Source organism: Stegostoma tigrinum, chromosome 27, assembly GCF_030684315.1.
Source record: "Stegostoma tigrinum isolate sSteTig4 chromosome 27, sSteTig4.hap1, whole genome shotgun sequence".
NCBI lineage: Eukaryota > Metazoa > Chordata > Chondrichthyes > Orectolobiformes > Stegostomatidae > Stegostoma > Stegostoma tigrinum.
Window position 1 is genome coordinate 10,413,018 of NC_081380.1, and position 26,033 is coordinate 10,439,050.

The 26,033-nt window shown below is 40.2% G+C and overlaps 1 protein-coding gene across 6 annotated transcripts in view; it reads right to left on the minus strand.

Moving 5' to 3' along the window:
- Window positions 1-8,742: 8,742 nt before the first annotated feature.
- Window positions 8,743-26,033, minus strand: part of pom121 (POM121 transmembrane nucleoporin) — a 53,873-nt gene continuing 36,582 nt past the window's right edge. For 2 of the 6 annotated variants that reach the window (XM_059655484.1, XM_059655482.1), the window contains 2 exons: window positions 18,901-19,023; window positions 8,743-17,370 (listed from right to left, as the gene is read on the minus strand). In XM_059655484.1, the coding sequence (XP_059511467.1) occupies window positions 17,276-17,370; window positions 18,901-19,023 (218 nt within the window). In that variant the 3' untranslated portion in view covers window positions 8,743-17,275. The remainder of the gene's footprint in view (window positions 17,371-18,900; window positions 19,024-26,033) is intronic. The other 4 variants (XM_059655486.1, XM_059655485.1, XM_059655483.1 and 1 more) reach the window with 3 other exon arrangements.

Here is a 26,033-nt window from a genome sequence, read left to right on the forward strand (position 1 = left end):
CGTTTCGCTTCATCCATTCTGTCCAACCACCACAGGATGTTTTCAGTAAAGATCAGTCATTCTTCTAAACCCCAGTAGTCAGATTCAGCCCTTCCAAAACTTTTTCTCAAGGTAACTGCTCCCTCCTTCCATCCCACCACAGGAATCAGTCACGTGAACCTTCTCTGACTGACTTTAGATGCACTTATGTCCTTTCTTAAATAAGGAAATTAAAACTATGTAGTATACAACTATACAGATGCAACTTGCCAATGCCCTGTACAATTGTGGCAAAACATACTTACTTTATATTCTATTCCCCTTACAATAAAATGATAACAATTCCATTTGCCTTCCTACTCACTTTCTGGAGCTGCTTCATACGAACAGGGTTACACCATTTGGCTTGAGCTCTGCCATTCATGGCTGATCATCTACTTCAATGTCACTTTCCTAAACTACCCCATATCCCTTGATGGCATCAGTATTTAGAAATCAGTCACTTTCTACCTTAAGCATAATGATGGCTTCCACAGCTCTCCAGGAAAAACTAATTCCTAAGTTTACAATCCTTTAAGTAATGAAATTCCTCATCACCTTAATCATAAATGGCTAGTGCCTTATTTTAAATCTGACCCCTAGATCCTCTAGTCAGGGAAAAAGATTCATTTTGTATCTACCCAATTGAGCACTTTTGAAATTTCTAAAATTCCATGAGATCACCTCTCATTATTCTCAACCGAAGAGAATAAAAGTCTATTTTTGTCGATTGGTCTTCATAGCACAGCCTGACCAAACCAGATGTTAATCTGGTGAGTATCTTCTGCACTTCAAAAGACAAATTTATCATTTCTTAGGTAAGACGACTAATCCTCAATCCATGCCACCATATTCCCTCCCTATCCAATTTATTCACTTCCTGTGTAGGACCTTTTTGAAACCTTTCTGAAAATTCAAAAACACATCCTCTACTTTCCCCTTATCTACCAGTAACATTTTCAAAGATAATCCAACAGTTGCCAAACAGATTTCCTTTTCATAAATCTATGTTGACTCTGCTCAGATAAATTATAATTTAAGTGAACAGTTACCACATCCTTGATAATATTCAAGTATTTTCCCTCCTGATGTCAAGCTAACAGGTCTGTAGTTTCCTGTTTCTTTCCCTTCCTTTTTTCAAATAATAACATTACATTTACAATCAGCAGGTACCGTCCCAGGTTTGTCGAATTTAGAAAGATAATCTCCATTGCACCTACTACCTCTATGGCCACGTCTTTCAACACTCCAAACTGTAGATCATTTTCCTGAGGATGTCAAATTTTTAATCCCATTAATGTCTCCAGTAAAAAATTTCTTTCAGTTCCAATTACTAGTCCCTTCAATCTTCACTTCTGGGAGATATCTTGCATTTTTTTTCTCTATGAAGACAAAGATATATTATGCCATTTAAGATTCTCCTGTGTCTGCTTGGAGCCACATTTATCTTTGCTAATCACTTCCTTTATACATACCTATAATGCTTTTATAGTCAATGTTTATATTTGTTAGTTTATAGTCATGTTCTATCCCTTCTTACTTTCAATTTCTTGTTCTTCCTTTGAGTGCTAAAATGCTCCCAATCCTAAGTATACAACTTATTTGGAGACTTTCTTGATCTAAAAAAACGGTGAAGACTGTATTAACTCATTAAATAATACCTATTGTTTATCTACCATCATACATTTCAATGTATTCTCCCAGATGACCACAACCAAGTTGCCCCTCATACCTTCATAATTTCCTTTGTTTAGATTTAAAAATCCCAGTTTTGGGTGAACTAAATCATTTTCAAACTTAGAGGTTTCTATCATATTATGATCATTCTTCCTTAAAGGCTCAACCAGGTTATTAATCCTTTCACATTGCAAAATGCTAGATCTAAAGTAGCCTGTTCCCTGGATACTACTCTAGAAAACCATCTCGTACACATGCCAAGAATTACACATGCACATTTAAGACACCTGTGATTACTGCATCACTTGCTACATGCACCTCCACTTTCCTGCTTTATACCTTTCCCTATGTTATCAATACTGTTTGGTGTCTTCTACACAACTCCCACCAATGGTTGTTGCTGTTTGCTGTCTGAGCTCTACCCAGACTCTTCATCCTGTTTGTCCAATCTAAGAATGTTCTCTCACTAATGTATTAATACCGTTCTTTGTTAGCAGCACACTACCATCTCCCTTGAATATTTAATCCCCAGCCTTGGTCACATCTCCATAACTACATTATATGACATCAGTTTTCTTCCATCTGTGCCATTAATTTCACTTACCTTGGTGTGAAAGCTGCATGTGTTCATATAGTTTGCCTTTTTAAATATTATCTGACAGTTTAATTACTTCATGTTAACATTTGCTTTGCTGTCTTCCACTTTTGTTACTTTTCCATTTCCCAGAGCCAGCTTTGTTCACCTCCTAGATAATAAAATGTGAGGCTGGATGAACACAGCAGGCCAAGCAGCATCCCAGGAGCACAAAAGCTGACGTTTCGGGCCTAGACCCTTCATCAGAGAGGGGGATGGGGGGAGGGAACTGGAATAAATAGGGAGAGAGGGGGAGGCGGACCGAAGATGGAGAGTAAAGAAGATAGGTGGAGAGGGTGTAGGTGGGGAGGTAGGGAGGGGATAGGTCAGTCCAGGGAAGACGGACAGGTCAAGGAGGTGGGATGAGGTTAGTAGGTGGCTTGGGGTGGGAGGAAGGGATGGGTGAGAGGAAGAACCGGTTAGGGAGGCAGAGACAGGTTGGACTGGTTTTGGGATGCAGTGGGTGGGGGGGAAGAGCTGGGCTGGTTGTGTGGTGCAGTGGGGGGAGGGGATGAACTGGGCTGGTTTAGGGATGCAGTGGGGGAAGGGGAGATTTTGAAACTGGTGAAGTCCACATTGATACCATATGGCTGCAGGGTTCCCAGGCGGAATATGAGTTGCTGTTCCTGCAACCTTCGGGTGGCATCATTGTGGCAGTGCAGGAGGCCCATGATGGACATGTCATCAAGAGAATGGGAGGGGGAGTGAAAATGGTTTGCGACTGGGAGGTGCAGTTGTTTGTTGCGAACTGAGCGGAGGTGTTCTGCAAAGCGGTCCCCAAGCCTCCGCTTGGTTTCCCCAATGTAGAGAAAGCCGCACCGGGTACAGTGGATGCAGTATACCACATTGGCAGATGTGCAGGTGAACCTCTGCTTAATGTGGAATGTCATCTTGGGGCCTGGGATGGGGGTGAGGGAGGAGGTGTGGGGACAAGTGTAGCATTTCCTGCGGTTGCAGGGGAAGGTGCCGGGTGTGGTGGGGTTGGAGGGCCCAAGATGACATTCCACATTAAGCAGAGGTTCACCTGCACATCTGCCAATGTGGTATACTGCATCCACTGTACCCGGTGCGGCTTTCTCTACATTGGGGAAACCAAGCGGAGGCTTGGGGACCGCTTTGCAGAACACCTCCGCTCAGTTCGCAACAAACAACTGCACCTCCCAGTCGCAAACCATTTTCACTCCCCCTCCCATTCTCTTGATGACATGTCCATCATGGGCCTCCTGCACTGCCACAATGATGCCACCCGAAGGTTGCAGGAACAGCAACTCATATTCCGCCTGGGAACCCTGCAGCCATATGGTATCAATGTGGACTTCACCAGTTTCAAAATCTCCCCTTCCCCCACTGCATCCCTAAACCAGCCCAGTTCATCCCCTCCCCCCACTGCACCACACAACCAGCCCAGCTCTTCCCCCCCACCCACTGCATCCCAAAACCAGTCCAACCTGTCTCTGCCTCCCTAACCGGTTCTTCCTCTCACCCATCCCTTCCTCCCACCCCAAGCCGCACCCCCAGCTACCTACTAACCTCATCCCACCTCCTTGACCTGTCCGTCTTCCCTGGACTGACCTATCCCCTCCCTACCTCCCCACCTACACCCTCTCCACCTATCTTCTTTACTCTCCATCTTCGGTCCGCCTCCCCCTCTCTCCCTATTTATTCCAGTTCCCTCCCCCCATCCCCCTCTCTGATGAAGGGTCTAGGCCCGAAACGTCAGCTTTTGTGCTCCTGGGATGCTGCTTGGCCTGCTGTGTTCATCCAGCCTCACATTTTATTATCTTGGAATCTCCAGCATCTGCAGTTCCCATTATCTCTGATACTATCTTTGTTCACCTCCTGTCAGGTTTCTATTCCCTTACGAGCTAGTTTGAACCCTCTCCAACAATAGTGGCACATTCCACACAGAGGATATTGATTCCATCCTCCTTGCACAGGTTCCACCTGTCGTACTAACTTTTTGTGAGTTATGTACCAAGATCCCTAGGTCCATCTGCATCTTAGGGTTCTGCAATCTCTCACAATTCAACTAGTATGTCGTTTTTGATTCTTCCTGCTAAAGTGGTCCAGTTCACATTCTGTGAAACCTTCACATACTCACAACCCATTTATATCCCTTTGCAAATACTCAAATACCTCTTAACAGCTTACTGGCTTCCTGGCATTGTGCCAACAGCAAACTGAACAACCAAACATTTGGTCTCTTCATCCAAGTTATTGATCTCTACTGCACAATTCAAAATGGCATTCAGTGTTCAAGAGGGAGTCCAGGTGCAGAGGGATCTGGGTGAATATGTACACACAACATTGAAGGTGTGAGGACAGGTGAAGCAAGCAAGTTAATAAAGCATAGTGTTCTTGGCTTTATGAATAGAGGCATATGGTGTGGGGAGGTTACAGTGAACTTGTGGAAGACACTTGTAAGACCTCAGCTGCAGTGCTTTGTACAGCTCTGGATATCAAAACATTGGAGAGTGCAGAAAAGATTCACAGGAATGATTCCTGGGATAAGAAACCTCATTTAAATATAGATCGGAGAGGGTGGGACTGTTCTCTTTAGAAATGATAAAGAGGAGATCTGATAGATGTTCTCATAATCATGACGAGGCTGAAGAAAAGCAGGGGAGGAACTGTTCCTTCTTGTAAAGGATCAAGAATTCAAGGGTGCAGATTTTAAGAGAAGAGCAAGAAAAACAAATGCAAGCTCGAACTTTTTCACACAAACTGTCTGGGTGCATTGACTGGAAATGTAGTGGAGACTATTTCAATTGCTGCATTCAAGGGGGCATTAGATAATTATTTAAATAGAAACAATGTGCAAGAGAACATGGAAAAGGCAAGAGAATTACTAATACATGATACTTATTTGGAGAGTGCTGAATGACCTTGTGCACATTCACACTTCGATAATTCTGCAAATCATACAAATAGTGGTATCTGTTCCATTCCATTAAATGCAATTTGTCAATCCCAAAATTTGTGCCTACACTCTCTTTCCCATCCTCCAGTTGTGTCCATACTAGTATGTTACTCACTACACCATGAGCTCTTATTTTGTACAGTGACATTTGATTTAACAATTGGAGTCATAGAGGAAAACAGACCTTTTGGTCCAGCTCATCCATGCTGACCAGACATTCCAATCTGACCTAGTTCCATTTACCAGCATTTAGACCATATCCCTCAAAAGCCTTCCTATTCATGTATCCATCCTGATGTCTTTTAAAATATTGTAATTACACCAGCCTCCACCACTTTCTCTGGCAGCTCATTCCACATATGCACGACCCTTTGCATGAAAGTGTTACCCCTCAGGTCCTTTTTACATTTTTCACCTTAAATCTATGTTTTTTAGTTTTGGACTCCTCCATTCCAGGAAAAAGACCTTGGCTATTCATCTTATTCATGACCCTCCCAATTTAATAAACATCTAAGGTTACCCCTCAGCCTCCAATGATCCAGGGGAAAAAAACCTCAGCCTATTCAGCCTCTCCCTATAGCTCAAGCGCTCCAGATCTGGCACCATCCTTCTAAATTTTTTCTGCACCCTCTCAGGTTAACAACATCCTTCCTACAGGAGAACTAGAATTGTACACAGTATTTTAAAAATGGTGTCAGAAATGTCCAGTACAGCCACATGGCATCCCAACTCCTTTACTCAATGCACTGAACAATAAAGGAAAGCATGCCATATGCCTTTTTTTTTACACCCCGCCCCTCCACCTTCAAGGAACTATGTATTTGCACCCGAGGACCCTTTGTTCAGCAACACTCCCCAGGACTTTACCATTAATTGGATAAATCCTGCCCTGGTTTGCCTTGCCAAAATGCAACACCTCACATTTATCTACATTAAACTCCATCTGTCACTCCTTGGCTCATCTGATCAAGGTCTCATTGTACTCTGAGATAATCCTCTTCACAGTCCACTACACGACCTAGTTTGGTGTCATCTGCAAACTTACTAACCCTACCTCCTATATTCAGTCCAAATCATTTATATAAAAGGATGAAAAGCAGTGGACTCAACACTGATCCTTGTAGCACACCACTGGTCACAGGCCTCCAGTACAAAAAGCAATCCTCTACCACCACCTCTGCCTCCAACGTTCAAATGAATTTTGTATCCAATTGACTAGCTCCTGTCAGATACTATGTGATCTAACCTTACGGATCAGTCTCCTATGCCGAAACTTGTCAAACACTTTGAAGTTCATATAGACAACGTCTTCAATCTCCTTTGTCATCTCTTCAAAATAAAAACTCCAGTTTGTGGGGCATAATTTCTCCATACACAAAGCCATGTTGATTAATCAGTCCTTGCTTTTCCAAATGCATACAAATGCTGTCCCTCAGAGTTCTCTCCAACAACACACCCACCACTGATGTGAGGCTTACTGGTCTATACTTCCCTGGATTTTCCTTACAGCCTTTCTTAAATAATGGCACCATGTTAGTTAACCCTCAGTCTTCCGGCACCTCACCTGTGGCTGTTGCTGATATAACTATCTCAGCAAGGGACCCGAATATCTCTTCCCTAGCTTCCCACAAAGTTCTGGGAAGTACCCAATCAGGCCCCAGGCATTTATCTACCATTATGCTTTTTAAGACCTCCAGTACCTCAACTTTTGTAATAAGAACTCTTTTCAAGCCATCATTATTTCCCCAAGTTCCCTAGCTTTCATGTCTTCTCCATAGTAAATACTCAAGTAAACTATTTGATTAGTACTTCACCCATCTCCTGTGGTTCCACAAATAAATGGCCTTGTTGATCTTTAATGGGCACTATTCTCTTTCTCTTTTGCCCTTAATGCACTTCTAGAATCGCTTTGGGTTCTCCTTAACTCTATTTGCCAAAATTATTTCATGTCCCCTTTTTGCCCTCCTGATTCCCTTAAGCATACACTTACTGTCCTTGTACTCCTCTCGGAATTCACACGATTGCAGCTCTCTATACCCAACATGTGCCTCTTCCTTTGTCACAGCCTCAATTTCTCTAGTCATTCAGCATTCCTACACTTACCGTCAAATGCCTTCTGGAAATCCAAGTTAATCCCACCTGCAGATTTACTTTTATCCAAAGTGTTTGTTTTTCCCTCAAAGAATTTGAATAAATTGGCCAAGCACAATTTCCCTTTCACAGAAGTACTGACTCTGCCCAATTGCACAGAGGTTTTTCAAGTGCCTTGCCATAGCGTCCTTTATAATATCCCTCTTTAATAGATCCATTCCTAAACAGCACAATGACTGAATATATTTAGTTTTAATTCTATTTAAAAATATAAAATGATCATGAGAAGCCTAACTGCAACATTGTTAGACTTCAGTGGTCTTGAACATTAATTGTGCCATCAACTTCAAAATAAGCAGAATCTGGGTTACTGTGATAAGGTTGAATAGCCCCAGGAAGCTTCAGGACTGAGTTTTTTGGCTTTGCGCTCTTTAATTATTCTCCAGTTTTCAAATTGTTGAAAGTCTGGGAAAAGAACTCCAGTCTATAAGAAATAAGGAAAAATCTCGGTCTGTGGAAGCTGTTTGCCTGTCCGGTGACTACAGAACCCAAGCAAGATAAAATGTTGTCATACAGCCCAGTGTATTTAATAAAGGATTGGTATTCATTGTTGAGAAGGTTTTTGAACTGGCAACTTAATTCTGCTATTTTTTTAAAAAAAACTTACCCCTTAACTGCATCTGTAAGTGAGGGTTGGGGGGTAGTGGTGGTGGTGGGGGGGACGGGTTGGTGACTGAAGGAGATTGAGCTTAGATGGAAGGACTGATTAGGTTGCCTTATGGTTTGTGTGTTCTCCTAAAATTACATCATTAATAGTAAACAGAATATGTCACTTAAACTTGGTGTCCAAGACTGTTTATTTGTAAATTTCTTAGAAACAATTGAGTAGCCATGAGGATCATCTGATATTTTAACTTCATATATTGAGAATCCACTGATAGTGAAGCTGATTTGGTCTGGCTTGTCTTTTCCTGTGTGTAACAAAACACAACAGCAATCCATGCAGAGCAGAACAGTCATGTGTGTGCTGGACAACAGTCACTCTGATACAGGGGCTCAACACACAAGTTATAGACAAAGAAATGATAAGTAGGGTTCCATTCTAACCTACAATTCCAATTGCAAAACGTGAATTCATGTGACTGAATGAAGGGAAAATCAAACTTGTTTCCAAGAAGTCCTGAAAAGACTTGAGGCTCTCACTTGATGAATGAGCACTGGGTGACGTGCAAGATAGCCTATCAACAAGGCAATTAAAACCTCAAAACAAATTTAAGAGATGAATAAACTTGTCCAAAAAGAGAGATTGTGAAGAATAACTACTTATCCTCATATAGGAATCTGTGATGGTCAGTAAAGTTCAAGTCCCAACTGTGTCAGAATACAGTGCTTAAGCAAAAGAGTTTATAATCACAGCTTTTTATTTAAAACCATTTCCATTTAATGACATAAGCAAAAATCGGATCTCCGCACATTCACAGCCAGCTTTACCTCTGCACATTCATTCACTGGTTCTACCAAGCTAGACAGCACTGATAGAAGTCTAATGTTTTTTTTTTAAAAAGCATACTACCAAATCTCCACACCCACCCGTTCTACAATTTACTCATCAGCACTCATCATTCAGACATTCTTGTTATCATTCTGAGTCATAGAGAGACCATACATGCCGTTGGGATCAATATAATTTCTTGCGACATATATTCAGTAGAAATACACAGGCATATACTCTGTAACTGCCTCTTCTGGGTCAAAATTGTATGTTTGAGAGTATATGACATTTCCTATACCTAGAAACAAACCTCACAGGTTACTACAATTAGGGGAATTGATGAACCCTAAGCATTTAACGAGACACTTTTAAATGTTCTACAGCATCAAAATTTAGACATAGATGGATCTCTGCAACAGACAGTTACAAAATGAATTATACCTCAGCTCATCAAATGAACAACTAGAGTTTGGATGGAAACGTGTGAGCATACTACTATATCAATTTTCATGGTACAGTATTCAGTACCATACATCTCAAAGGGTATATACGTGGTTTAAAATAGCAAACTGCTGCAATTAAACTAACTTGCTAGTTCTTTGGTGCTCTGTCTTCCAAATGGAAGTTGAATTCTATATTTTTGACTTGTTTTTTTGTCTAGTGTGATGGTTCAAGACACAGGAGATTATTAACATGCTTTCCTTCTCAATAAAACATGGCATTTTTGCCAAAGCTCTCCAACAGTGTGGTACAGAGGAGGTCAGAATGGCAGGTGAAACAGGGATTTGGGACACAATTGTAGAGTTTAGTCCTAAATACAGCGACTGAAATTCTGCCATGGCATTCCCACACAACAACGAATTATTTAGAATCCCAATAGCTGCCTATTTTTCTTTAGTGAAATGTCCTCTGAAGAAAAAGTTAGTTTTAGGTGTTTCAAATAAAGCACTTCAATAAAGTTGGTCACAATTGCACCACAGCAAGATAGGGTTACATTAGTTCCTACACAAAAAAAATTGCACTGCTAATTTTAAGGCAGGATTGTTCAATAATAATGTAAATTTACTGGGTTCAGAAATGTTTCAAAATGCGAGCTTGATCCTTTTTCCACACACTACCTTTGAAAGAGAATTTACCAGTAACCCCTAGGTTGTGTACTAGCTGATTTATCCAAAAACAGACAGATGCATTTTTACAAAAAAAAAGACACGTCCAAGCCTGCATTATCCTGGATAATTTTTTTAAGAATAATTGAGGGGAAAGGTCATAACAATTATTAAAAAGAACAGTTGAAAATCACCACAGCCATTGGTCTTGCCACTTGGTCAGTCCATTTTTCCCTTCTTAATTGAAGATGAAATGCTCCTAATGGCTTGACAGTTAACTCCTTGCCATTTCATGCAGCAGCCAGTTCTGAACAAAGCCTGTGATCAAGAATGTCTCAAGGAAAGAAGGCATGATTATCAAAAAGAACCAAAAAAAACTTAATACAGGAAGTTAATCAAATATTGAAAACAACATACTCATTTCCACACTATTACTGTTTGCTTACACATACCCCAGCACAAAGTGCCCTTAGGTCTCTATCAAGGTCATACATCCCTTTACCCAGCTGAGGTATGACAGGAATCAACTCAAATTCAAGTCTCTTTGCCTTTGGTGAAAACAAAAAACTCTTATTCCAAATGAGGACCAGGGAGGAAACTTCCCAAGAAGAAACCATCACACATTGTGCAGCAACATCCACACAGGGAATTTTTTCTCAACGAGTGGGGAATTCAGTCCTACACCTGTTCCATAAGCTTGAACAGCGAGCCAACTGGGCATTCCACTACATTCGCTATCACAACTGACATCAAAATACATGCACTTTCTGACAAGGATAGCTGAATTGAGATTGAGTATGGATCTAGTGTAAAGCAAAACAAGGATCCCAACTTTCTTTCTTTACCCAATCCCCAAAACACAAACCTATGCTAATGAGTCCAATGATGATGCACCAAATTGCTGCCACCTCTGAGGTTTACTTACTTAGTACAGATTGGCAATGAAAAGATGGAAATTATTTTGAGCATAGCTTAAGAATAGGGCACATTACAGTGACCTCTCATTAAGCTATGTTGCAAAATGGTAATTCTATACCCTGGAACAAACAAACCAAATTTCAGATTTTCTCAGTCATTTTAAAACAGACAAACTTAATATTTGAATGAACACCGCAGCTAACTAAGGAGCTGAAGTCCATTGTAACAAATCTAACAACCACAGAGAAGTAATTTATAGCAAGTTTTCATTGGGTGTGCAAGATCAGCATAGACTAATCAGGTGATCTGTTATCTGTGATATGGAGTCCTGGTTCTGGGAAAGATGAGGCTTAATTAGCTGAGGACTGGCAAATAAAGTCTGTACACCTAAATATGCTCTGGTAAAGGCCTTTGCTGTCTTGCAGAGAGCTTTCATTTGCCAGAGATGGACCATATAATGCCTGCTAATTGGAATACACCCGATACAGCAACATTCAACACAGCCCTCATAAATTAGCTCAATTAGCATTCCTGATTCACTGAGTTGAAATTTCTGGGCCTGGAAGTTTCCAAAACGCTGTTCTTAATTTTGTTATCTTATTGTTGAATACACTGTAACTGGGAAAACCAAAAGATCCGTTAGTGGGAGTAACTCACACATTAATGAGAAAGTAAGTTTAACTTAATTTGTGGACCCTTAAGCTTTAATGGATTGCAGTTATGCTCTAAAAAAATAAGCAAGTCCGGCAACAGGCTGGAGTTATGATTAACATTTCAGGTCTTTGACATTTCAAAAGGAGGCTGGAACACCGACTCCTGAAACAGCACTCACTCAGATACTGCAGACATCCTGAAAGTTTTCAACTTTTTTGTTTTTGCTTCAGATTGACAACATCTGCAGTGTTTTGCTTCCACATTGGTAAATTTTATGCGACCAACATGTGGGACTCAGCAATTACTGGAATAGTGTATGAAATTTAACTCATTTAAAACTCACTCATTTAAAAAGGAGCCATATTATTCATTTATGAAGGCTAATTAACTCATTTAAATCAGGTATATTGAACGTGGCACTTGTTACAGCTCTGTTTGCAATGCTATATGCCTGATATTTGGTGCTACTGGAATTCTGTAGGCTTGAAGTTTGGGAACTTCCATTCCTATCTCTAGGCTGCATGCTAGTTCAGTGTAGATTAAGAACTGCCTTGTTAATCTAAATAAGGACAGTGAAAGGTGAATTGTAAGAATTAAGTAAAGGTAACAAAAGCAGTGTACAATTACAGTAATAAGTATTAATGGTAAGTGAAAGTAAATAAAATCATGCAAATGTGTCTGCAGCTTTAGTAAGTGTATGCAATATTCCCCCAGCAAAACTATAATATGGTATTGATCAAATTCTTAGATATTAAAGGGGACTCAATTTGATGCTTCAATATTGCAGTGAAAGGTCAATAGCACAAGCCCACTCTACTGCTGTACAGTGTTATCAATTGCACAGCAGTACCAATACCCCGTCATAACATGTGATTGCGCCTTATGGCAAAGAAATGATTTATAACACCACACTGTCACACATGAATCAGTCATTCAGACTATTTTGCTTTCTGAAAGATAATGAATTGTACTCAAGTTAAAATAGGGGAGAAAACAAATTAAGTTCAGAAAATAGTCCAAAAATGAAGTGCGCATCCAGTTTTCAGTGTTTACAGCTCGAGTTTTGAAACATAATTTGCTTGTAACCACAAACAGTTCAATGCATCTTATGTAGAAATAAGATTCCTAATTTCATAAGATGCCGAAATTGAAAGCCACTCATAATTAGCTTGGATGCAAACAAAGGGTAGGGGCAGCGCAAACACTGACTGGATGACATGCTCACATAGTGACACAATGATGGCTTTTATGAACATGAAATTAACACTACTTGTAAAGTCCTGTCAAACTCAACATGAGCATACAACTAGAGAGGCATGAATTAGAATCAGGACTCCAGCACTTGGTCAGCAATACAGCAATCAAACTGATCGCAGGTTAAGTGAAAATTCACAATAAGTCAACCATTTACTTCCTCCTCCAATCTGTTTTCTTCTGATAACAATGAGGCAGCAGGATGCAATACCACGATGCTTCTGGGTTAGCCAGCTTTTCAAACTAAACACAGCTGAACCTTGTTTCATGAGGTGTGTAAATACTAACAAGAACACTGGCTGGTGCAACACTCCATATCACCCCCAACATCGGCAAGTTTGTGTGTGGGTACTGCAAATTGTTTTATGATTGATATTACCCCAGGGGAGCCACAGAATTAGACACCTCGCAGCTTTGAATGGCTCAGCACTTATCAAACCGAATTTAAGCACAGGACAATTTAAATTATACTGGTTCCAAGTTCGATCTTCGCTCAATTCCCAATAATAGTACTAAGCGCACTGTCATGTGAACTAAATACTACATGCTAGATGGGTCACAGAATCGCATACTAAGCAAATTGATCTCCAATTTGATAGTAGAATAATTGGCTTCAATGTCAATTGCATTTAGGAAAGGTCCCTCTGGAGTCTGAGCTCCTGTTGACAATGAGAGTTCAATCAATACATGGGAAGGAGGAGAGATAAATGAGTTTACAGTGAGACCACATCACTAAAGTGCTCAGAGTGATGAGGAGTGTGGTGTACATAATGGGGAAAATTACTTAAAATAAGTTGCCATTCTTGCAAAATCTCTCCTTCGAAAAGCTCTTTTCCCCCTCCCTGCAGCAGGAGCAATCTCAATTTGTTCAGAATGGATGTTTGTTTCAAAACTAAATTTGATGCTCAATCATGCAACACCTTACTGCATATCAATAATCACAGCTTTTATGTTCTATCTAATTGATAAATATTCAATACGAGCTGTTGACATGAACAGCATTGTGCTAAGCTTTCACTTCCAACCACCCTTTAATAATCAATGGGTGCTGTAGAAATCAAATAAAATGTCTTAAAATGATCCCTAACTTTTTGAAAACAAAAACCTCAGCAGTAACTGCTTCTTGGCTAAATTACTGTGGAAAAGATCAGAACAGAAAAAATCTGTCATTCACATCCAAAGCCATATTCCAGTGAACAAAACCAGGAGAAACAGCAACAATTGCAAGTGTTTCTCCCTTCCATACGATATTTTGGGGGGGGGGGGGGGGGTGAAGAAAGGGAGGAATGTGGAAGCAACATGCACGGTCTTTGTAGCTACCCCACATGTTCTACTAACAGCACAGACCAAGAAAGAAATCAGGTCTACTTTGTGACTCCATGGATTGCTGTCAACTCAATGAACCTTGATCAACTGAGGAATCAAAATAAATGTTTAAAAACAAAATCTTTAAATGACACCCAAATTTTATCCAGTATGATTTTGGCCCAAATACAGGCATGAGTATACTAACCTATATGTAACATTCAGCAAGAATCATAGCATCCCAACTGTTGTTTTTTTCACTCACCATTAGATCTTCCAAACTTACTCACACCAACTTCATATTCCATGTTTAAAAACCAGTTTGTACATACAATTGTTTACCAGATGTATACTATTTAACCAGTGTAGCATTAAGTCTCAATGAACCAAGCTTGAAGGAACGTTAAGTTTTACTTACATATAAAAATAAAATTTATTGTTTTTTTTTAAAAATTTTATCTAAATTTAGAAGTTGCCAATCACCCGCACACATTCATACTCAGACATCACAAAATGGCAGTCGTTTAATGGGATGAGGAGGGACCTTCAACCTGTCTAGCCACTTGGACCAGCCAGAATTGTCTTAAAAATTTCCAATAGAAACAGTACAAATATTCTCTGAAAATGGCTCATAAACTATTTGATTGCAGTGCCTTCGACAGAACAATGCATGCAATCAGTGACTGGATGTTGCAAAAGTGATCATTCTCAATTTTAAGTATCTGCTACATGCCCCACCCCATCTATTAGGTAAACTTTTGCCTTCCCTCTTAAAAGCTCTCTTGATTTTAATTTTCACTCTTGATTTTAAGTTATTTACACTTCTCTAAGCCAGTCAGATTTCAGCCATAGTGATGGAGAGATAGCTCGTTTCTAAATTGATCAATGGCAGGTCAGGCAGCATTGCATGCTGATATTTTGTTGTTTGAAGGGAAAGACAATGCGAAGCTTTGTTAATTTTGGCTAGGTATCATGTGGGCAACCATTAAAGAAATTGCTAATTAAATGTAGCCGGCAAAGTGCAAAACATCTAGGAGGGATGTGCGTATATGGGGAAGTGGGCAACAGAGGTCGGAGGAGCATTTTCTTCCAAGGTAAAAGAAACACAAAGGATGTTTCGGAAAATCCACTTCTGTCATCACAAGGAGGAAAGAGTTTGTGAGGAACAATTAGAAAACCGACAAGTGATTTCACAAAGAATGCAAGGAGAATAGTTGTTTCTCCATTTAAGAATATTCAGACTAACTTATGTGGGCTGCCGTCTCCTCTCATTTGCCTCCAACACTTTTACCCAATTTTCATCCATGAACTCAGAGGAAAGGGCAGATCTCACCATGGTAACCCATGCTGCAAATTTGACAAGTATCTCAAGAGGCACTCCTATACAGACTACTGGGCAAAAACAGCAGAATTATTTGAATGCTAGTCCACCCTGAGACTTTAAAACTGGCCTCGAAAACTGAAGTTGTCATGTTGCCCCCACTATTTTGGTTCCTGAGAAGCTCAATGTATGCCACAAGATCTTACTAAAAACGTATGACTAAAACATCCAAAACAAAAGTAGATCAGACCTCAAAACCTGCCATAAACCACATCACTACCAGGGGACTGATGATGGCCAACTTCAAGACTCTGCTCATATCAGCTTTGTGACAACAGGAAACAGGAGGTTTGCATAAAACGTGATCTGTACCCCAACAGTTATAAAAAAAGCACTACACAACATGACTGCGCACCCAGCATAGCTACTCCTTTAATAAAATCTGCAGAGATTAAAGTCAAGATTATTCAAAAAGTTTTGATGAACCACTTTACTTTCTAAAAAAAAAACTTTTGAAAAATCAGTTTGTTTTTAATAAAGAAAATTAAAACAGGTACATTTGCAAGGTGCACCCAAAATAAGATGCAAGTACCTAGTCTCAGTTAAAATATACACAGTATATATGCATACATGTACAATTCTTAACATTGCCAACCGAAGTTTTGGTATAAGCTTGAATAATTTGTGTTTCTTAACATTATAGCACCAGATTATAAAAATCTGTCATTGAGAATCCCATACTGTGTAATCGGAACCTCCTCCAAAACTAGCCATGACTGCCATTTCTCCATAGAACACTGCTTAATGTGTCACGCAGTTATAGTAGCAAAACACTATCGCATCAGATTAGCAAGAGTCAGATTCACATATATCCAATGAACCAGTCAGGTCCGGCATTACTAACATGCCGCCACACATACTGAAATTTTTCCTCCAAACTCGATTCACTGAGCAACAAAGTGAGATAGACGAGCAAACACTGATAACATTACTGTATATAAAAAAAAGTCTGACATTTGGAGAGGGGAGAGAGAGAGGGGGATGGGGAGAAGCACAGGAGGGAAGAGCAATTTGGATTTGTTTCTTTTACCTAACTAAACAACAGGTTTAAAAAGGAAGCTATTCACAGAAGGAAAAGTAAAGAGGACAGAGTCAGGCTGCAAAGCAAAATATTTGAGAAGTGACTCAACAGGCACATTTTCTTTTCCCAAGTTTCAGTCAGGTTTAGAATTCTTCTCAGGCATAAACCAAAATTAATGAAGATTTCAAAAAAAAAATGAGAAGGAAGACAAAAAAAAAAAATCACCATTAGCCTCCAGTTCAGTTTTGCCTTTGGACAGAAGGCACCACAATAAGTGGTGATATTACTGGGAATTGTGCCCTTAAGAAATGTAATTAAAAAAATGTTTTCAAGTGCAGCAATTTGTACAAAGAATAGGGTCAGTCAGAAAGGCCTGCAAATTGCATTTTACAGCGACCTTTAAAATAGAATATTTCAAGTAAAGCCAAGTCTGTTGCTTACTGAGTCACCTATTACTGCTGTACCCCGAACCAAACAAAGATCACTATTCTGCAGTGGTCAGTTTAATAAGGGTGTATGAACTTAAGACGATGAAGACTTCACACTGCAGTCCGACAAGGTTTCCTGCACTGTTGCAGAAAAATATTTTTCAGCAGCTGCAAGCCTTTGTTAACAGTTCAAGCCCAGAGGTGGAAAAGAAAAACTAAATTTAAACTATTTTTCTCAATTATATATTCTCAGCATTCGAAGTCAGTTGCCTGCACATCCACGACCGGCGTTGTTTAGGGTACAAAAGTAAAAAGTGGTAATGGTTTCCAGAATAGTCAACACAATGTTCATTTGCGCCATTCAAATTCCCAATGTCTATCTCTTCCGTACGTGCTGACGTCTAGCCTGCAATCTCTGTCTGGTTCCAGTAGGTCGAGATCCAGCTCCTATAGAAAAGGTGGGTGTTGCTGCTGGGAGAAACAGAAATTAAGGACTGTTAATTAATGAACACATTAATAGCATGTGACAAATTTCCTCTTTCCCTTGGCCTCACAGACTGATTGTATGCATTGTAGTAAATGATGAGGGAAATGTTTTCTATAGTGACATACAATACACCCAACTGCTGCCAGGGTCACCTGACAAGAGTATGATACAGTTCTTTTCTGCAAGGTGATGTGACAGAACACTTTTGGGAGACAACAGACAAGGAACCAGAAACCACGAGAGTACAGACAGATCTGGAGAAAAAGATTGACCTCATTCAGTTGGGACAATCTCAAATGGAGATGCTTGCCAGTGTACTCCTTTCCTTCAACCATCTGATCTGTTGGACTGCCAAAGAGATGTTGAATTTACACTTGAAGTTGACACAAGAAATATGGTAGCATTTGATGATGCATATCAAAACACAATTCCCTCTCCAAAAAATCTAGGGAACACTGAACTTGAACCGAAAATCTGTTCAAAGTTTTTATATGAAAGCCTTTATAGAGAAACATCTTTAAAACAAAGGTGACAGAAGACTCCCTGTTGTATGGTATGGACAAGCTACAATTTTACAGTGTCTCTACGTTAGAGGCCTGCCACCGCCTTATCAAAATTACCACTATAAATCAGTGCGTATTAGGAGTCATGTCGTATAGCAAACAACAGATACTGAAATGCACAATTCAATAAACTTCATCTTTGGATTATCTCAAAGTACAACAACTCCAAAACGTTTCTGATGCGATTGTTTGCCAAATATCCTATTAGAATGGAAGTGTGTGTGATTTATCTAACGAGCATACTTCTCTATTCATTTTCAAGTCAAATCTGGTGAGCTACTTCCTTGGAACTTGATCATCTCGATGAATTGTTAAACAGGTCATTTCACAGGTACCCTTCAGTCTCTTCCTTTTAGAAACCTGTTCCCTGAACAAAGTCTGATGTGATGAAGGATTCTTTCAAACAGTACTCTTCTTGGCTAAAACTCACATGTTGAAAATTGTTCTGTTTAATTGCTTCATCAAGGTTTCAGCTGTTGGTTCTAAGAATACAGTAGTTTGGCGTGTCGTGTTTGGGCAAGCGTACAGATAATGCAAATCCATTATACAGAGTCTGTTATCGATGCTTTGGACTTAAGTGACCTCTGAAATGGCCAAGCATGCCACCTGATTGTACCAAATTTTCAGTATACGAGACTGCAATGAATCAAAGCATTTAACAAAAACTTAGTCAAAGATCTTATGTTATTTAGAGTCACGTTGGTCTGATTGATGAAAGACATACTGTCTTATGGCTATTTACAGCAACATGTTGTGTTTGATGTCTGCCTCCTGTCGATAAACATAAATTATATTCCACCAAGGAAAAATGTGTAGAATCTCTACACCGCTGCATACTACGAAGGATTCTTGAATTGGAGTAACTGCCAGAGTCAATGGACCTGAGAAGGTGAAGCAGGTAACTGCAGTACTATACATAACAAGGGTCTGAGACAATGAGTACATTCTCACCAAATGCCGACGCTGCTGCTGCACCTGCTCCTGGACTCCCAAAGTTTGTTGCTGGAGCCCCAGTGGTCCCAAAGGAAAAGTTGCCACTTGGAGTGCTCTGTCCAAATCCAGGTGCAGTCGTCCCTGGAAGAGCAACCAGCAAAATCAATCTGCTGTTAAAAACTCACTTATGTGGTGTAGCAAAAATGGAAATCTCCTGCCTTTTGGGAAAGTATGAGGAATTTCTAATGCAAGTTGCAAACTCTTAGCTTATGTCTCCACAAAATCTGGCTGCTTCCTTTAATGAATTTATTCTCTCTTTCAAGATGCTTTGTCATGTTTTATCTATTATCCAATAGTTCCAGGGTTATCTTTGATGTTACATTTGTATTTTTGCAATCCTTCGACAATGATTTTGCTGATGCAGAAAAATGTGATTAATACCCACTGGCCATTTCTTTAGGTTGTCTGGTTTCTTATTTGGGTTGGGAGCCTCTTTCACTTTCAGTGATTTAAGCTTGTTATATCATCCTTTTTTTTTGTTTCTAATATTCTGAATATTCAATTTAATCAGGCCTCCAATAGGAATATGGATGCAACACAAATGAACACTAAATCATCACTCATCCCTCTAGAAATTAATTAATTGAAATTCAGATTAATGATCAAAGCCATTCTTTTCCATCTCGGCCACAAACCCTACACCTGATGTACCCACGGTCACTCTCCCAGACAACTGGTCAAGATCAAACCAGACTGCTTCTGGTGGCATGTATGATCCCAAATGAGCTCCTAGTCGTGCTTGGTGCAAGACTGCCCATTTCCATCTCCACAACAGTGCACAACTTCACCCCACCTCAACACATTTACTAAGCCCTCATAATCACCTTTGTTAACACTAAATTGGACTATTCCAAAGCACCCGGGCTGGTCTCATGGGTACGATGCTCAGTCAATTCGAGGTCACCCAAAACACTGCTCCCATAACTTTATACGCACCAAGTGCTGTTTAAGTATCATATCTGCGCTTGCTGTCTGATATTGTCTTCCATTTAAACAATATCTCAAAAGGTGGATCCAACACACCCCGATTCTACTGACTCCGAGGTACACAAATCGGGGAACGCCTCTGATTGTCTCACTGCCAGGTACACCAACATATAGACTTGCCAAAGAACTACAACTGAAATTGAAACAATTCATGGACAACACTACCCACTCCATCCACTCATGCCAACAATTCCTCAATATCATCAAGGACACCAGGATAGAAGAGGAAGAGATGATGATATCCTTCGATGTAACAGTACTATTTACACCCATAAACATTGACGTAGCCAAAGAGACAACTGCCACACCACCAGATGAAACAAGCAGGCAGGCAACCCAGAACACCAACATTAATAAGGACATCACCATGAAACTACTGGATCTGTGCTTCACCACCCGCTTTACCACCCACTTCACCTTTAACAACAGCAGATACAAACAAGCCTACGGAACACCAATGGGATCTCCAATATTAGGACTGATTGCAGAAGCAGTAATACAAAGCTTAAATGGACAGCACCCCCCACTATAGAACACAAAGTTTGTGTCTGATATGTAGATAACACTTTTGTGATTATTAAATGCACAAAACTAGAAGAAACTTACTGCCACATAAACAACATCCTTACCGGGATAAAATTCGCAAAAAAAAAAGAGAACTACTACCACCCTTCATGGACATAATGGTAGAATGCAAAAACAACAGGGAACTCCAGACTAGCGTAGGACCAGATACTCAATTATACTGGCAGTCACCATAAAGCCCCCAAACAGAGCTACATCAGAGCACTATTTAAGCAAGCCACAACATATTGAAGCAACCGGATCTACGCAAAGCAAACAAGAGCGTCTGTATGGAGTCTTCAAAAGGAAGGAATACCTGAAAAGCACAAAGTACCATCACCTCCAAGACTGACCACAACAGGAAGACACAACACGACCAGAATCACTAATCACTCTACATCAAGGATATTTCAGAGATGACCGTAAGACTACTCAGACCCCTGGCTATTGGAGTAGCCCACAAACCGACAACCACCCTGCGATAGCTACTGACAAATGTAAAGGACCTCATACCCATAACCAGCAAAACCGGGGTAGTATACACAATACTATGCAAAGACTGTGAGAAACACCACATAGGCCAAACCAGAAGAAAACTGACAATACGGACACACGAGCACCAACCAGCCACCATGAGACATGACCAATTCTCTCACATCTCAAGCCACACTAACAACAAGGGGCACAAATTCGACTGGGGCAACACATCGGTAATCGCACAAACCAAGCAGAGAGATGCCAGGGAATTCCCGGATGTCTGGTATTCCAACTGGAACTCCAACAAACAGAAACAAAAACAGAAGTTGCTGGAAAAGCTCAACAGGTCTGGCAGCATCTGTGAAGAAAGAATCAGATGCTACCAGACCTGCTGAGCTTTTCCAGCAGTATCTGTTTTTGTTCCCGATTTACAGCATCTGCAGTTCTTTCGGTTTCCATCAACAAACACATTGAATTAGACCCTGGATACAAACCACTGAGAAACAAAACCAGAAGTAAAACCAACCACTCCAGCAAACCGAGGCATATAAATGAGAAACGGGACAGATCACAGATGCATCACTAGAGACACACTGACCATGTTACCTAGTTGGGTGATGAAATGTTTGCAATCAAGCCCACCAGCTCAGCAAGGAAGTCTACAATCTCAATATTTTAAAATGTTGGATTTTCATCCTCATTTTCAAAACCCTGTATGGACTTGCCGCTCCCTTTCTCAGCGACCTCCTCTAATCCCGGTATCTAGATTTAATCGCTCCATCATACATAGTTATGGCTTCTGATACTTAGGCATCAGAAGTCCCTTGCTAAACCTGTCAGCTTCTCTATCACTTAAGTCACCCCTTAAAACATGCCTTTGTATCTATTTATGCGGCAATGTAATTTTTTTTGTGATGTTTTTGTTGCGGTCAAGCATCTGGAGATGTTTTATGATACTCAAAGCATCATGGAAATTCAAATTGCTATCGTGCAGATATTTCCTGTATCTTGGCTCCAATAGCTTGGAAGAGTATTTACCAGGAATTGTAACTGTTAAGATGTTGGTGAAATATGAGCTGACACAAATACCAATGCCAGAAATTGGCCTAAAAACAACTCATTCACAATAGCAATAGCACAGCATAGAGCTGGAGGAACACAGCAGGCCAAGCAGCATCAGAGGAGCAGGAGAGTTGATGTTGCAGGTTCCAACCCTTCTTCGGAAAATCTTTTCTGGAGAATGGTTCCGACCTGAAACGTCAACTCTCCTGCCCCTCTGATGCTGTTTGGTCTGCTGTGTTCTTCCAATGCCACACCGCGTTATCTCTGACTCCAGCATCTACAGTTCTTACTATCTCATTCACAATAGCACCTTGGAACACAAGGCGCTTCAGAAGCGTTATACATGTTATGATATTGACAATGTAAGATGATATCAGCTCAAATGACCAAAAGCTTGGTCAAAGTTTTAAGAGGAATTTTAAAGGAGGGTAGAGAAGGGAAAGTAAAGGTGGAGGGATTTCCTGAAGAAATTCTCCAGCTTACCCTGACCAGGAGCCGACCTGCAAAGAAAAGCCGCAAAAAGCTCAAGCAGTGTGGAACAAATAGAAAAGTGTCATCACAGATTAAAACACATGCATGAGATGCTGTCTCTCTTGAAAAATAAGCTAATATGTCTACGTCCATCAACTTAATCAGCCATTTCTCTAAAGTTGATGTTTAATGTTTGATTTGTAAGAACAATTTCCTCCTTATTCTTGAAGGTGCTGGCCCTTGCTAGATATATTTGTTCAGGTGCACCAAACATTCTCTTTCTTTGTCAAGTCATCCTTCAATGGCATTGGTGAGTTCTTCAAGAGTGGGAGAATGCCCACCACACAGACAAACAGCTCAGCTGGAGAGATGAGATAGAAATTCATGGAAGACGTATTTGCGGCTGCCAACTGTTCACATTATTCTGCACTGATCTACTTGTGCTGCTCAATCTAGGACTTGGTACATCGCAATCATAGCCAATCGAAATACTGTATTCAAGCCACGCTCAGGGTTCAAGTGTTTGCATGAAAGAGCGAAATTCAGCATTCCCTAGCTCCCAAAACCTAGGTAGGACTACAGGACATTTGGGCATGCAATGTTTACTGCAAAATTTCTCAGTTTGCTATTTAGTATTTTTTAATGTGGGTGGATATTTTCCAGCAGCAGCTATACTGTGATTGTACAAACCAAAACATTATTTCTTCTATCGGTCATGTGTTACATTTCATATGAACTGTGTACATATTGTTGGACACAATACAAGTCACAATGGGATAATGTCACAAGCACAACTGATGGCCAAAGGATTTGGATTTCTCTTGAAAATGCAACTAGACTCCATAGACCAAACAGCCTCCATGAGTATAATAAAAGCACAAAGTTCTACTTCTGCACTTGCAAGCTTGGGAGGTGATTAGATGAAGCATCTCAAATTGGATATGGATTTCTGTGTTAATCACTGGAGCTGGCAGCAGAATTGTGTGGTGTCTGATCTGTACAAGTTTCAGTACGACTTTCTTAGCCTTTCAGCAACACAATGCTAAATATACGTTCAGGAAGGTTTTAACAATTCCTTGTGTATATGAATAACTCTACTGTCTTCAAGTCCAGCAAGCTCACCCTGGTCAGGAAGAGGAAAAGTAAAGTACAAATATTGGATGACTCACTAACAATTACATGATGAAGAGTTAGAATTGTGGAAAATGTGAAAAAACGCTAATATCCAATGGGATATTTTGGAAGGAAACCACTCAAAAACATACAACATCTTTGAAGAACCATTCTCAGAAGACAACGACACTGCATGATTGCATTTATTACTCATCAACAGTTACCCAAAGTGGTAATCATTGTAGAGATGATGGTCTAACAGGGCGAGCTAGAGAATTCCAAGATCCTCCTTCAGCGATAACAAAGGAAGAATGATGAGTGACCACTTCAAGATGCTATGTGACTTAAACATGGTGATACCCCTGTAATATTGTTTCTCAGTTTGGTAACAGACATCAGCAGCAAAGAGGCTACCGAGCTTAGACTGCTGAGTTGTGAAATGCATACATACAGCCACATGTATGAGCGAGTCGATATTGATATGCTGGGGAAACAGCCTGTTCGATCCTGGATGGCACTGAGCTTTTTGTTTGAAGCTGCATCAGTCCAGACAGATGGTGACTTGACCTTTTAGACCATAAGACATAGAAGCGGAAGTAGGGCCATTCAGCCCATTGAGTGCTCCACCATTTAATCATGACTGATGGGCATTTCAACTCCATTTACATGCACTTCCCCCTAATTCCCTCTTGTTGAGGCCCTGACTATTTTTCTTTTAGTTTTCTAAGTGTTGAACTTTGAACAGCTACTTGTTTTACAGAAGAAAACAAAGCAGATGTTTGCCGTTGGAAACTTGCTGGAAGCTAATGCAACTTAATTACAGTTTGGACATATCAGACAAATTGGCATAGAGCTGTTGCTTTGCTCAGGGGTGGCAGCTGGTTAGATGCTGAATTGGTTAATTAAGGGGAGACTAATGTTAACCAGCCAACCATGGAAAATATTAAACTTAAGGAGCAAAAAAGGGAGGAAACCGATTCTGCCCGGCAGAGCAGAGAAACTTTGGGATGCTTCCAGGCTGGCTGCTGTTTTTCTCTCTTTGGGTTTTCTCTCCAGTTACCAAATTGTTAAAATGTTCTGTGAAAACAATCTTAGCCTCTAACAAGTAAATATTCCAAGGAGACTGTGGAAAATGCTGCATTCACTAGCAACTGAAATTTGTGCAAGACAATCAGTTCACGCGCCTGTGAAATCATTGCCCAAGGATTTCACGAAGGCCTGATATTCAGCATTTAACACTGTTTAATTGAACTGGCAAACTATAATCTTTTATTTTCTTTTTAATTTATCCTTAGCCGTGTCTGTCTGTGACATCTGGGATCATGATCAAATAAAATTGATACAGAATGTAGATATAAATTAGATTAAGTTGCTTTTATTTCTGTTCTGTTAATGCTATATTACTAATAATAAATATTACTTTTTGTTGAAGTTATAAATTAGGTGTCCAATACTGGTTGTTTGTAAAGTCAAGTTAGGAACAACAGGCAACGTTGACAGCCATTGAAATGTTTTACCTTCATGGCATTGGAAATCTAGTGGTGGTGAGGCTGAAGTGCAGAGAGACTTGGCAGTCCTAGTGTAGAATCCTCTTAAGGTGAACTTGCAGGTTGAGTCAGTAGTTAGGAAGGCAAATACAATGTTGGCGTTTGTTTTGAAAGGACCAGAATATTAAAGCAGGGATGTACTTCTGAGGCTTTATAAGGCTTGTTAGACCACATTTTAGAATACTGTGAGCAATTTTGGGCCCCATATCGCAAGAAGGATGTACTGACCTTGGAGCAGGTCCACAGGAGGTTCATGAGAGTAATCCTAGAAACAAAAGGCTTAACATATGAGGAATATTGGAGATCTTTGGTCTATATTCAAAAGAGTTTAGAAGGATAATGCGGGATCTAATATAAACTTACAGAATATTGAATGTTTCCATGACAAGAGATTAGGACTCAAGGACATATCCTTTGAGTAAAGGAAAGTCACTTTAGAACAGAAATGAGGAGAAACTTCTTCAGCCAGAGGGTTGAGTCCATTGAATTCACTGCCACAGAAAGCTATGGAGACCTGGTCATTGAGTATACTTAAGATATAAACAGATAGTTTCCTGATTGTCAAGAGGATCAAAGGTTATGTGGAGAAAGCAGGAAATTGGGGTTGAGAAATTTATCAGCCATGACTGAATGGTAGAGCAGACCCGATGGGCCAAATGGCGCAATTTCTGCTCCTATGTCTTACAGTCTTATAATTTGGTTTGGCTTATCTCGGTCTCGTGACACTTTGCAATTAACAAGCACTGAGGCATAAGAAATAGGCACTTCACAACAATATGCCCTGCTTGTGTAAGTGTTGATACAGCTAGTCTAGTTAAGCTGATTGTCAAAGTTGACCCCTTTATGCGGGCAGTAGCGAACTCAGCAAGT